At 42.3% G+C, this 15,265-nt stretch overlaps 1 protein-coding gene across 5 annotated transcripts in view; it reads right to left on the minus strand.

Moving 5' to 3' along the window:
* SPATA13 (spermatogenesis associated 13) overlaps positions 1–15,265 on the minus strand; it is a 165,030-nt gene that overhangs the window by 28,446 nt on the left and 121,319 nt on the right. For 4 of the 5 annotated variants that reach the window (XM_052812619.1, XM_052812621.1, XM_052812620.1 and 1 more), the window contains exons 3-4: positions 4,224–4,586; positions 952–1,096 (exon numbers count right to left, since the gene is read on the minus strand). In XM_052812619.1, coding sequence (XP_052668579.1) covers positions 952–1,096; positions 4,224–4,586 — 508 coding nt within the window. The remainder of the gene's footprint in view (positions 1–951; positions 1,097–4,223; positions 4,587–15,265) is intronic. The other variant, XM_052812622.1, reaches the window with a different exon arrangement.

The following is a 15,265-nucleotide window of genomic DNA, read 5'->3' on the forward strand; positions in this document are numbered from 1 at the left end:
TATCATTTTAATAAAGAAACGCTGAAAATGCTATTTGTTAAGTTTCCTACTTCAGTCATGGCAAGCCCTGATCCAGACACCTTTACTTATTCTCTCCACAGAGAGGCAGAATGAAGGTTCCCACTAGTGTTTTGTTCACTATTAACAGTGAGGGATATAAAGTGAAAATTTTGCTTTTATTTCTGACCCTTGCCAGTGAAACATGAATAACTGTTCAGATTATGCCAACAGCTGTCTGAAAGAACACAAACGGTATTAAACCAGGTTCTTTTGGTTCCACCTGCCAAGAAATGTTCCACTAATGCTAGATATGACTTTCTATTAACTTAAGATAGCAATGCATGCTAATAGTAAACAAGTACAGCAAAAATACACAGGGCACATCAGAGAGTCTGATAAAGGGTAATGCTTCCAAAAAGGCAACCTTTTCCAAGAACCTGTCCATCATGTACCAGATCCCTGGCTGGGCTACACTAACCACTGAGTAAGCAACTGCAACCGCATACAGTTCTCTGAAACAAGCTGCTTAATTATTTAGGGCTTGCCTATCTAGGTAGTTAAGCTGAATGCACGGCAAACAGAAAATTGAAAATACACGTGTGATGTGGCTATGGTTCGGGTATGAACTCAGGCATATTGGACCTTACTTCCTTCATATTCTATTACTATCTTCAGGCAAGTATGTGAATAGACAGTGGAAAATACAGGAGTGTAAGTGGTACAGAAGAATAAACCATATAAATGTCAAACAGTAGATGTGAAAAACAAGATTTACACGAACACAGCAGCTACTAATGAGACACTCACAAAACAAAGCAACTTAGCTTGGTATTACTTTGTCACTACTGAGTTAGTTTGCACCCTTTTGTGATCCACACTATAATCTAGCTCCTGACTAAGCTGGGGTACGAAGCTGAGATCTAGAAAGTTAAAAAGACTCGCCAATCTTACCGTTAGATGTTCTCATCTGCCGCCTTCGTCCAACCCGGTCCAGGCCGATGGGGGTACTTTGTGAAAAGGTGAGCGGCCGGAACCTGGCTGAAACGGCTTTGTAAGGGGGTACCTGGTGTGCTGGAACGGGTGGCCGTGTTACAGGCTACAGAGAAAACAGGAAAATCCAGTATTAGTAAAGCTACCAGCAAGTCCAACTCAGTAAAACTCAGGTATGAAGTAAGGTTTCTTCAGATAGTCCAGCTAATTACAGGGGCAGTAAAATCCCCTACTTTGAAGTCACATTGCTTAAACACTGCATGCCATATCCACCAGCACCACTGAAAATATTTTATTACTTTACAGTTCTCTGTTACATTAAAAACTCCTTAGCCTTCTGTTATGATCAGACATGCTCTATAATTTTCAAGTTGTAATACTCCGTGCCCAAACAGTCTGGGATCTAACTGCTTTGAGAACAGCCCGCGCAATGCCGGCTGGCGTTGTAAACACACATCTGAAGGGAAACCCAAGGTGAAAGAATGACCAGAAATGCTATGGTTGGAAGTTGTGTTCATTTCCTGGGACGCTTGCTTTCTTCAAATAAGTGTATTGCTTTTAAGTAAAATAAACATATTTTACAAGACAAAAATAATTGTCTAAATGATCCTCTGCTCTGAAGTTCCTAGGAGTCTCATTAAAAAGAGGTAACATTAAGTTTACTCATAACTTTATCTAGAAGCCATTTTCTTTAATTAAATCACTCATTTGCCTAATTATGATTAGAGAACCTACCCGTTTTATTTGCAAATTGAGTCTAATTTTAAGTCGTCCCTGAACAACTCCACATTAGCCAGGCTGAATGACCTTGCATAAACGTTCAACATAAAACAGCCAGACCTCAGCACATGAACTTCAGAGAAACTCGTCTTTAGATCTTCTCTTATCTTTCAGTTGTTACTGTTCATAGGCCCTTCCGTCAAGTAATCTGAAACATCAGGGATGGTTTTTTAATGAACTAGCTCTTGACTAGACCCTGTTCTGAACCCAATGATTTAGTATTGTTTGAAAATGTTTTCTCACACCTAAGCTGTCAGACCAAAACAAAACACAACAAAGGAGGAGTTAGCGTTATACTTTTCAAATATTCCTGTGGGTTTTCAAAGCTTTTACGAAGAAAAATCACCAATGGGAAGATCAGTCTTTGAAAGCCCCACATAAAATACTTCTAGCACATGTATTCCTGCTTCATTAGCCCTTTTTTACATTCCAGCTACAAATTTACTTTCTAATATGACTGCCAAAAAACCTCAATGTGTATTGAATATGATTTAACTACAACCTCATTTTTAAGCCTCATTTCCTCAGTGCTTTAGCAATATACCAGGATCCTATCACTGAATAACACCACAAAGAGTAAGTCCGATATATTGCATCAAACAGCTAGTAGAAGTGATGGGAATTACTATATGCAAATAACTGGCTGATTAAGCAACAAAGCTATTTATTTCTGGGCAACTAAAATTTTCTTGTAAGGCTTCAGTCCAGATCCCTTCCCTGGACAGACAAGGATGTGCTGTTACTCAGTGGCAGGCCTGGGAAGGCCATCATTTGGGTAAAAAATGTGCCCCATTGGGAGCGGTCCCTACTTTTGGTCTTCACCACAGTGATCCAGCAATGTGCCCGTTTAACCCCAGCCAGCCCTCGCAGCAGCATCGAGCATGGAAAGAGTCAACTCAAATAGCTGCCTTGATGCATGTTCCTTCATTAACAAACTGATGTGAGCAAGGTTTGAAGAGAGATCAATTTGTTTTCATCAGTAAATGAAGGGCTTGGAGTGTTACATCACTTCCATGGTACAGCAAGGATCATTTGGGGTGCCAATACTTACTGTCCCTTGAAATCCATCTAGTATTCTTGAATAAGATGGCCTAGAATTTATAACAATAATTTTCTTCTTTTTTTTCCTCCAAGCTAAGTAATGATAAAATTAATTTTAAAATACCCCAATTATATAGGGTTTGAAACTATGGCCTTTGCCTGGGTAAAAGATTCATTGGCTTCAGTTGGAGTTTTGCTTGAAGATGCATTTTTTCATCAGGGATTTATAAAGAAAAAAATGTGCAATATACAATAACAATGTTCATGTTAAAAATTGCTTTCTACAGGAGACTGAAAATCCTGCCATTGTTTTAGCATTTGATTTCAGTCAGAGGAGTACCACTAAACTTCCCAGCAGGAGGATCGAGTGGCACGAGAAAGATTAAGAGGATTCAAATTCCATTAATAACCACTAGAATCACATTTTCTGAGGATGTAAGTACTATTCCTTTTTTCTGTTGCTTTATCAGCTTGAGAATTGCTGCAGGTAAGAGTCCTCCAGCTTTTCTGGAAAGTGGAAAGCACCTGATCAGTGCAGTGTTACAAAAGCCCATGAGCCTGAACCTCTGCAAGCAGCTGCAAGACAGGGCCACCACTACCAACACAACAGTAAGTTCCTCTACACGTTGTACCCATTCAGGACTACCTCCAGGGAAAAAGGAGCTATTTTTATCTTTCAGAAGTTTTTTATTTCTCACTCTCTTACCTAAGCTGACAGAGATGGCAAATAAGTATATAGGTACTGCTCAAGTGCTAACTCAACCACATGATATTTTCTTACGGGCTTCCTATGTTCGTTCCATCAGGTCAATTTAGTAGTACATAAACAGACATTTTACTCATATTATCAGTTTTCTTAGATTCTTTGTTTCATTAATTTCTCAATTTATTACCAATTTTCTTAAGCAATGTCTTTATTAAAGTATCCTTGATATGCCAATACCAAGATTTTGAACACCACAGCTAATGGCACAGGTTTTGAACAGACCTGGTTTTGGAGAATTTGAAATGATCAATAAATATTGTGTTATTATCATATTTGTTTGTACTCCTCTGTTCCTCAGGCCCTACACCCTGTAAGGAGACTAAACACACAGCTGTATTACACACAAATGAGCTCTTATATACCAATATGAGACATAACGACCATTCCAAGAAAGAAAGAAGGTTAATTTACAATATGGAAAAGATCATCCCAAAGTCAGTATCAGTTTTATTCCATGCTGTTTTGTTTCTTAACAAGAAGACAAAGTAATTAGTGACCAGGAAAGCAGAATTGTAAGTATACGATGTCAGCTTGACAAAAGGGAAGGAAGAGAAGGAAGCATCCATTCTATTTTCTAGGCTGAAGATAGAGACAAGGAAGTGAAAGGGTCTTTTGCAGTTTGCAGAGAGCACATCTCTTATCTTACTTGTGTCAGCAGAACTTCCATCTCTTCTGCCGGACCACTTCCATAGAAATTGACCCCACCTATTACGGAGATGGGTCTTCTTTTTCGCCCTCTGTGGTAGCCCACTGTATTGCTTTGGACCACAGACCCGACGGAAGCCAGTCCTGGCTGATTTTCTCCATCCGTGCAGTCTGTCTTCTGAGACTCCACCGCAACTGCATCTTCTGGTATAGAAAAACTTCTGATCGACATTTGGCCATAGTCTGAGAGAGGTCTGGGGCGAGATCTTTTTCCAGAGCCCCATCTCCTGGGTGTGACCTTTTGTGTGTCTGCCTTTTCTTCATCCTGGGATGGGGACCTCTTCCAGTGATCATCGGAAACAACCTTTTTAAATGTGAACAAGTCAAATAAGCCACAAAATTTTCTGACAGTTAATCATTTGTGAGTTTTTCATATGGCAGATCAACTTAACATTGCTAAAAAGAAAGACTTACCATAAATACAACAAACGCAACTGACAATTCAGGAAGACAGTAACCTTGCAAAGGAAAGACATTGTGGTGCTGGTGCTGAGTAAGGTTAACACCCAACCATCAGCACCTCTTAGGCAAACATGACTAATAACACTAAAAACTCACCTATTACCTCAGCACACAGACAGGCCCTATCATAAACACTGAATTCACTGAATGATGTCTTGGGAAAGACAGCCCTGCCACTCACAGGACTTGTTCCTGTGCACAAGTAGCATGTTACATATAACACCAGTAAAAACCATTGAACCAGCACACTGTGTTTCTGGACTTTTTACCAAGGCCTGGAGTGACAGGACAAGGGGCAACGATTTTAAACTGAAAGAGGGTAGATTTAGATTAGATACAAGAAGAAATTCTTTATGAGAAGGGTGGTGGGACGCTGGAACAGGTTGCCCAGAGAGGTTGTGGATGCCCCATCCCTGGCAGTGTTCAAGGCCAGGTTGGATGGGGCTTTGAGCAACCTGGTCTAGTGGAAGGTGTCCCTGCCCATGGCGGGGGGTTGGAACTAGATGGTCTTTAAGGTCCCTTCCAACCCAAACCATTCTATGATTCTATGATATTCCCCTGCTTGACCTTTACCCAGTAATGAAAAAGCAAGCAGTGTGACTGCTTGCTGATCCCAGTAAGCCGATCCCAAACCAGGCAGCCGCACTCCCTCCTACCGCTCACTCCCGCGCTCTCGCTTGGGTCAGATCTAGAGATTGTGCAGCCATGTGTGAATTGGGTAAGCGAGCTCATCCAGTTTGGAAGGGAGAAGCTAATTTTCTACATGCTCACCCAGGTTATAGTCATACAGGCTAGGGCCAGAGATACATTGTAATGCAAATACAGGAAAAACTGATGTTTTTAGAGAGGAAGCTTAGAAAATGAGCATGTTGTTCCCATTTAACAGCACATCTGGCTCAGGGAGGTTAATGCCTATAGGTATCATAATTGCACTGGTACTGCAAGTTTGGAAATAAAATAACTGAAATACTTGTTAGAGAGATAATTTTTAAGGATTTCAGTGCATTTGGAGTAATACTGCTGTAAACTTTTCTAGCAAAATCCCTACAGTTTTTGAGAAAAAATACTGCACCTAAAAATTTATATTCACATTTCCCTCAAATTTCCAAATTCTCATCATTTCCTTGGCTTTTCCTGGCTCCTCTATAAGAACAGAAAAGAAACTGAGAAAGGAAGATGGGTATTTCTGGGCTGGGTGGCAGCTGGCATGAATGCCTGATGGAATGAATGACAAACTCCAAACCACTGCTGAGCAAGTGAACCCTGCCCCAAGTTCTCATACAAATTATGAGCTAATTCTGCCTTTTTTTTGTAAAAAAATCAGCCTACTTCTTTATTAGGGTATCTTCAGACTACCCAAGTGCATTTCTGAGGATGTTCAAAGCTAATAAGTATTCCAAAAAAGAGAGGCATCATTTTGTCTGCCTGGCTACATTTTGTTCATCTGTTTCAGATCAGGTGAAGGCATTTCAGGTACCGCATATTCAAAGCAAACATGCAGCCCAGAATCAGCCTTTTACAATGATGCCTGTGAAAGAGGACTTATCTTCCGTCACCTTCTTCTCCACCTACCATTTTCAACCAGGCCAGAAGAACTCTGATGAGCCTTTTTTAGAAGGCCACCTGATACAGCGGGCGGATTTCGCTTTTTGTTTGAAAGACAGCTTAAGACAAATTTCACTATATGAAAGCACTTTAGCTAGTAGGCAGAGTTATTAAACAGTCAGCATTTTAACATGATTACTGCAATTAAGGTATGAAAAATGATCAATGTCATCCATCGCTCTACATTCAATTATTTCACTTACAGCATGAAATTTATTCTAAATAGAGCACTTGCATAAATTCTGATTTCTATGGTGTCACACCTGTCACTCAAGCATGCTTCAGCTTCTCCGCAGATTTTAGCTCAGGACCAGTTTTAATAGTATAAGCAATTCAGTAGAGAGCGACTCCCTGGCTGGTGCACTGACACAGCTTCAGCAAAGCTGTCTCTTAAACACAGCCCCTCTAAGGTCAGAGCAGCAAAATCACAGGTTAAATAAGGTTCTTACCTCAGAATCAGACACAGGTAAAGGGTCTCCACATATGCAGTGACTGAGAAAGGAGCTCATGAGAGTCATTTTATGTTTTTGTTTTGCAAAGTCTTGTCCATAAGAGCTACATATGTGAGCACACTCTCTATGTAACCAGTCAGGTGAAGTTCATCCCATGATCCTGTACTTTTAGACTGAGGGAAGGACACGTCACATGTCATCTTCTAATCTGCTTTTTATACCCTTATCTTGGGCAATAATATTTGCAAAGAGAGGACTGCTATCCTTCTGCAGCACTCCACCTACAGCGGTGATCCAAATGACAGCCAGATTAATCTCTGCTGTGCAATAAACAATGCTGAAGGGTGTGTATTTTTAGGCTTAGATCTATAAACTGCATTGAAGAATACTAATAAAACAGAAAATGTAATCCCCTCATGGCAAAAATCAGAGGAAACCAGACTGATAACCTCACATTCCTCTAAGTGACCTACTCAAGCAGGACCTGATCAAGTGACCACTTACTAGGAGGAACAAAATATCCAGCACACAACTCATAGGCTCCAATATTGCAGTCACTTAAGTGTGTGATTCTTGACACCAGTGAAAAAATTCTAAGGAAACAATTTTGTTCCACCTGTCACTGGCTTTATACTGGTGCAGCACCACTGACCTCAGATGACCCTCTCTTGATTAATCCTTTGTAAGTGAAATCAGGTTGGTAACATCTACAGACATGAGTAGAGATATACAGGGCACTTCATATAGGATGAAAACCAAAATGTCACACACTGACTGATACATTCTAAGTGTTCGTCAAAAATTTCAAGGAATTTCAAGATTTCTGAGAATTAAAGGTCTAAGCTGAATCCACATTGGATATTCTGAAATTCACATCTGCTAGTCTAGCAACAGCACAGGATCACCAATGCTAGCAATCAAGATTATTCATCTTGTCTCTTAGGCTGCATCCTCAGTTAGGTTTCTTCTGAGAATGCAAACATAAACAGCTCTACCTATTTATACTGATGCAAATGAATTAATTTTACCTGGACACCTAAATTCCTATGACAGCACATTAATTAAATTGTTGTATTTCAATTGTTTTCCTTTTTCCTGACAGCAGTATATCTACAAATACAACCACTTAAAGTGAACATTTACTTCGATCCAGGCTACACTTTTATTTGCTATTGTTCCCATGTAATATGTCACTCTTAGGATGGGATTCAGCTCCAGATTCCCACATCTAAATTTTGATGTCTGCAACGGAGGGGTCTGTATGTTAGCTAGATGTTAAAGCTGTCATCGTAGCCTGTAGAAATCTGTGGCGAAATTTTGTTGCCCCAACACAGGCACCCGGGGCCATTTCAAACGTCCTAAGGGATGTAAAATATCTGTGCATACCATGCCTCTTGCAGGTACGACACAGGACCTACGGGAGGCCCGGGCCATCCAGAAGCAGCCCCTGGAGATGGGGGGGAACCAGTCAGGGCACCTCCAGCAGCGCTGGGTGCTGACGTTCAGGCAATCCAGTTGAGCCCCCAAACAAGAGTGCCAGCAAGCCCACGGAGCGCATCAGCCGGGCAGCACTACAGGCAGGAATCAGGTGCCAAACCCGACTGCAGGTGGAGGAGGATGGCTCTACAACCGTGTGCCCCAGCGCTGTGGGGAAGCCTGCCTGGTCCCCATCTCCTGCCCCAGCAAGGTGCAGCTTCCCCACAAGGTGCCTTCCAGCTGCGCACAGCTGTCGTGGTTACCTGCCCCTCATTGCACTTGACAGCTATTCTTAGGTGACTCGGCTCGGCTCTAGGTGCCACTTTCGGGTGTGCTGGGCAGGGTGTGCTCCCCAGGGCCCCCTGACCACACCGATCCCGCTCCAGCAGGAACCTTCCCAGGCTGCTCCCAGGTAGACAACTACACCCCGAGTCTGAGCCCAGCCGGACCGAATCCCTCCTTTGCCTGGGCTCAGGCTGATTTCCCAACCCAGGCACAGCAGCTTCAAGGACTTTATCATGATCTCACTCAACTCCACCTGGCACTTGTACAACCCTGTTGCATTTAATGGCACATGACTGCTATTGGCATTCCCTGTTACTCATTAATACCAATGTAAGCATCAGGTGTTTTAACCACTGAAATCTTAGCTAAGACTTCAGAGCCAGATGAGAGCCAGGTTCTGCAACTATTACTCAGACTACAGTGTGTATTTGATAAATTCAGCACCCAAAATTGTCTTCAGAGGGAGCACTGCCCAAGGAGCATGAGATCTGATCTGTACAGTACTGGTAAAGTGTTGCTTATATGGATGCAACTTCTATCAGTGAAATGGCAAAAAATTGCCAGTACCTGAAATTGCATGGCAGGACTTTTGCTGGCACAGTTACGCCAACCGTGAATAACACTATACCTGACCACACTCTCCACTGCAGAAAAAGCCCAAACTGTAAGTCTGACCCAACACAGCCCGCTGCTGGTCAGCTTGCTGCTGCTGGTACACTTGTGAGGGCTGACACACTGCTGCCACCATGATGGCAAGGAAAAAAAAATCCCTGGGTGATTTTTTGTTAATGTATTTATGCCAATAAACTCCCTAATGAAAATAAAATCACCACTCTACAAACCTGTTGATGCCTGTGTACATTGCTGAGGCTCCCTGCCCACTAATCTGCATTTCAACCCCCTGGATTTTTTAAATTTTATTTTTACGTTCTAAATGTACTGATACAATTAATGCTGCATAATGTATCCATATAGAGAAGCATGGCAGTATAAGGGACACTTAAATCTCCTGAAAGTGTTTTCTCTACCTGGCAATCTGCTGGGAATTCACAGGTAGGTGCCTCTTGGACAAGGACCCCCAGTCCTGCTTGGTCTCCAGGGGAAAGAGCATCCTGGCCCCCTTCTGCCTTTTTTCTTTTCCTTAGCTCCACAGTAAGTTGCAATGCTTCTTGTTTTGGTACCTCTGTATTTTTGAGCTGCCTGACTGAAATGCAGCCTTGCTAACTACAGCCGCCTTTTTCTAATCCCGAGGAAGGAGATAATCAAAATCTAATAATGTCTTTACAATAAATGCATATTAATTTCCAAATGCAATTTATAAAAAGGTATGATAAATGAAACACAGTAATTCTGGCTGAGAATAAGTTACAAGGAAAACCTGAGTAGGCTGAGAAGTTTCAGAACACAATTACTACATATTCTCAGTGAAAACTTGTGAATGGATAATCAGTCATGTTCTTCTGTAAATGAGAAGGCTTAAAAGCCTCACAGTATTTGTGCTATGTCATGTAGGTATCTCTGTATTTTGATCATGAGTACAGATTTCTGTGTACATTTAGGGGTCTATATAAAAATGTACAAACTTCTTATGCTTACAATGACAGCTGTATGCCAGTATTGTAATTGGTGACTATTGAATAGCTGATATTTCTGTATAACACAGTAACTGCCAAATGCTAGAAACTCAGTAGTAATATTAGAATTGATTTTTCAGTTCATATAAGCCACCAAAAACATAAAGGACCAAGTGATCATGACTTAGTGGCCACAAATTATTTTATCACCTTCACTTAACAGAGTAAATTCTGCACAACATGTCTCCACCCAGGTACATGATAAAAGGCAACCTTTGCACTTTTTCCTGTTGCTAAATAGCAGTGGGGGAGCATTAGTTGAAGTTCATTTATCATCACTACTAACAGAGGTCAAAAGCTTGTTTTATGTTTCATGGACATGATCAACATTTTTATTTGCAAACTGTTGTGACAGACACAGAGATTACAAGACTCTGGATACGATACAGCCTCCCAGAGAAAATATATTTATTGCTTCCTTTCCAGACTTTATAAAAAGATCCCAAACCATTATGAGAGCCCAGTGATTCCCTGTTGATCCAACTGGCTGACAATTTCCAACAGTGATACTATCACAGCAATAGTTACCATGGAAACGATTGTTTGTACTGCAGAAGAAAGCACTCATGCAATCAGTGTTTGCATCTTCTGTCACTAACCAACCAGAATTATTAAACCAGTCCAATTCACTTACAGGAAGAAAATTTCCATCTGTTCCTTTCTAATTAAATGCAAATTGTACTATATTCTTTTCCTTTACATGCCCCTGCCTCCTCTGCCCCTAGCATCTTTTCTTTTTAATTAGCCTTTGAGAAGACCCCAAATAAATGCACTGATTATCTATCCCTAGAATACACAGTGCTATTCAAGCAAGACTGGTCTGCAAGACAGGAGAATAAAAGCTGTGAAACAACTGCAAAAAAGTTTAAGAACATATGCATTTACACCTATACAAACGAGCAAAGCAGAAGAAATCAACGTAATACAACCATATTCAAAATTTAACATAAGTTTTAGTTGCTTGGAAGTTATAAACATAGCAGGATAATCTGCCTGGTCTCTCCCCCCCCACCCAGTTTAAAAATTTGGACCCACAGTTTAAAAATTTGCAGAGCACTGCTTCCAAGGAGGACCCCCTAAAGGAATACCACTGCACTACACTAGTACGAACTCCTAGAACGGGTGCAGGAAATACTACGCATTGTAATGAAGTAAAATTATATAACTATGCCTTGTAATATTGTAAAATCAATCCTCATTAGCAACACAAACTACTGTGGTAAAACACTCATTTTGGAAGTTTTAGAAATTGGGAAAAATTTATATAATTCTACTCTTGGAATTTGTTGACACCAAAGCAATTGTGGGGTTCTAACTAACAAATACACCTATAAAACCGCATTAAAAGATCAGGCTATATAGATACAACCCCAATCAAAATTTAGCCATACATTTCTAAGGCATTTTTAATGCAGGTTTGCTTTGTTTAACCTGATCCTTGAAAGCCTGCTTATCATAATCAACAAGCATAATGCTTTCCCTCTCAACAACATGCCTTCCCAAGATAAGTGAGTTCACCTTCATAATATCCACATTTCACAGATAAGGAGGAGACACAAAGCAGTTAAGTCATGTAAGTCGCAGAGGAAGCATAGGGCTGAACTGGAAATGACAAACGGATGTCATGACACTCAAATCTGTTCTTCAGCCTCAAGGATTTCCTTCATCCTCTCCTCTAACTCATTTCCAAAACCAAATCAGCTAACATAATTCCAAATGGCATAGGGGAGTTTGCAGGGAAATGTATTTGCTTTGCAGAAATAATCTCATTGGTCATATAAAAATGCCAGCGTGCTAAAACCAGAAAACTGTTTCCACTAGTTTTCCAGTGACTGATACTTGGGGATGGCTGGGTGATGCTCTAACACGGTCCCTTCTTTACTTCAGTATCTCAACTGGAACAGCAAGCACGTAGTGTATAGCAAGGGAGTATTCATATCCTCTGCCTCTTTTTAGAAGATCTGTAGGCATTAATAATCCCTAAATAAATCCCTAAGTAATTTCTAAATCGACTCAGAACACCCCAGATCAAGTAACAGGTCTAAAAAAAAATCCATTTTCCTTTTATTTGGCAAAACAAGCAACTTTTGCCAGGCTGTTTTTGTAATACCCACTGGCAAACCTCAAAAGCCAGATGACAACCACAGGTTGAAAGTGGAACTTTATGCTAACAAAGCAAAACATAAAAAGCCATAGGCCTTGCGTCTCGTCAGTGTCTCTCCAGGCGGAGGTCCTCTGGTTCCCCCCTCTCTCCACCCTTCCAGAGCAAAGCCTCGTCATCCCTGCCCAAGCCCAAGCCCAAACCCAAACCCAGCCACCAGCGGGTCCCAGCAGCAGTCACCAACTCCAGCTTGTGTGGGGTGGAGCTGCCTTGGGCAACTCTACGTCTGCAAACTATTACTTCCTAGAGCGTGGAGTAAGGGCGAGGCTGCTGTGGTTGAGCTTGGAGTAGGAAAAGTCGAGGCTGCTGTGCTCGGTCTCCTCCAGCACCCGGCCGGTCGCCCAGCCTGCCACAGCATCCCGCTCAGCATCCCGGTACCACGAGCAGCACCACAGCCTCCGGATGCCAGAAAGGGGAAACGCGGGTGGCTCAGAGGAAACTCCGCAGCTGCCTCTGCTCAATGTGGGCATCGCGACCTCCGAGCGTTGAGAAGGGCTTTCGGTGCTGACAACTCAACACCATGCTCGATGTAAAAACCAAATTACGTGGCCAGAAGTGCCGTTCCACTCTCTGGGGTACTATTACTCCTGATCACAGGGTGAGCAGCAACTGGGTATTATTAAGGTGTCAGAGGAGAGCTACAGCAGAGTCAAATATCAGACACTCTGGAAAGGCAGTGGAGCACAAATGCAGTAAGGAAAGGGAGCAGCTTGCCACAGGCTAACTGCAGTGGAGTCCATCTGAGCTCCCCCTTTCAGCATCCACAGACCCTTTTGTAGGGGTGACAGTAACTCCTCTATTACTCTATGGTTTTCAGGAATGGCCAATTTTATTCAGCACTGCAGAGTTACTCAGTCTAAAATTTAACCTGATCCGAAATTCAGATTACTGTCACCACTGCCTTGTTTTTCTTCTTCCTAGTAGAGGAGACAGCAACAAATGATTACAGGCTGTACTGAACAGCTGACACTCTGCTGCAGCGAGTTGGAAGAGTTTTTGCTGCGACAGGAAGGTATTTGTGTCCTTTGAGGGCTCCCTTCCGCGTCATTTCAGTGATCGGTTCTGCAGTTTGGGTTTATAGCAAGTGGTTTCTAGTTTAGGTCTGGGCAAGCGCTCCTGGAAGTCGCTCTTTGAGCGACTGCAGAGACGTTGTGTGAAGGTATCCTGACCTGTGCAGAGCAGCTCGGAGAGTTTACTGTAAATCCAGCATCACTCGGTCTAACTGAAACCTGTTTGCTGTCAGAGGTGCTGTTGAGAGCCCGTTACGGTGCTCTGCTGCTCTGTCCCCCAGCCCTGTAACCAGCAAGACCAGAGTGCCACTGGAGTGGTGAGCCCTTGCTCCAAATTACAAGCACCGTAGGAGTAAACCCCGTTTAAGAAGTTCCCCCCCCTTATTCACTTTACCTAATTATCCTTCACAGTTTACCACATTTTCAGTTATATAGATTAAGCTGATTAAGCCGCACTCTAAATTGCACGTGGATGAACCAGGGTGAATAAATCCCAAAAGAAGAGTTCAGAGAGCTGAAGCCAGCTAGCTCCCAGCAGGTGTGTTCATGCCCAGCCCCACAGCACTCGGGAGTTTGTGGTAGGTACCAAGGATGCCCATCCTCAGCTCCTGGCTGCTGCATGCTCCCTGTGGGTATTCAGCATGACCCCATCCAGCCACCACCCTTTGGTCCTTCACTGCGAGGACACTTTCTGAAGCAAGAAATAGGGAGGATGAACAGTGAGGCCAGAGCTGAATCCTCTCCATATTCCCACCCATACAGCTCTTCTTCCTCTTCTCCTCCATAAGCTGTCTCCCACGTTAAGCCATCCATGCTCAATATTCAGAGCCCCGAGACCTGTACGGGTCAGACCAGCTCAACTCTGCCAAGAGCTGAGCGCTGGGGGACTGCATGATGTGGATTAGTTGGGACCACTGACTTTCGCATGGCATGAACATAAATGAGTCAACAGACAGGTCTTAGAGCACTTAAAATACAGTCTATAAACAAAATGTGACTCAACCCTAATTACAGCAGAGTTACCTCTTCACTGTAATTTATCATTCACTTATAGTCATGCAGATAAGCTATTTAAGTAATAAAAAGTCTGGTGTACTGCGAAGCCAGATGCCAGCAAGGCAACTTAAATAGCAGGTGCTCTAAAAGCTTGTGAAAGACTAGGTGAAAAGTCAAATAAATTGATTTGTCTTTTTTGTAACAAATTCAGAACAGTATTTTGTTTCAGCAGCCTTAGTGGCTGACACATGCCAGTCCAAAGCAGAGAGTTTAAGTTTTTGCTATTTACAGTAACATGGGGCTCTTCTTCAGGAAAGTAAAGACTACGCAAAACAGTCCAAATACAGACTTGTCCTTAATCATCTCTTGATGCTACTTAAAAGCAACATATTGAATATAAGTGACAGTGGCATAAAGCAGACTGGGAAAGCATGGGCTGTCACAGATGAGCTTTGGTGACTCATGCCTCTAGCTGAAGAAGTGCTGAGGCATGGATCCAGGCTGCACTTAATTAGCTCTTCCCTGGGAAGCAACCTCTGGCAGCACCAACAACCGAGAAGGCCAAACCTCCCCTGCTCCAGTCCAAATCTCGCATTTTGGTGAAACCAACAAAGTGACAGAAGTGACAGGATCTCAAGACTGAATCGCATAGGAAAAAAAAATCCCCAAAACATCGATTCAGGTAAATGGATAAACACCCTTGTGTGAATACTGCAAAATTAGCCTTACAGCGTCAGGGAAAAGCAAGGTAGAAATGTTTCATATCCACATTTGGGAAAATATAGAGATGGACCAAGTTCCAGAGACTTCATTTACTGACTAATCTACTAGATGAGTGGGTAAGGGAATAAACTAGATTTGCTTCCAGCTACAGCAGCCAGTCCTGAAAGAAGAACACGTTT

This window comes from Harpia harpyja, chromosome 17 (genome assembly GCF_026419915.1).
Source record: "Harpia harpyja isolate bHarHar1 chromosome 17, bHarHar1 primary haplotype, whole genome shotgun sequence".
In the NCBI taxonomy this organism is placed as follows: Eukaryota; Metazoa; Chordata; class Aves; order Accipitriformes; family Accipitridae; genus Harpia; species Harpia harpyja.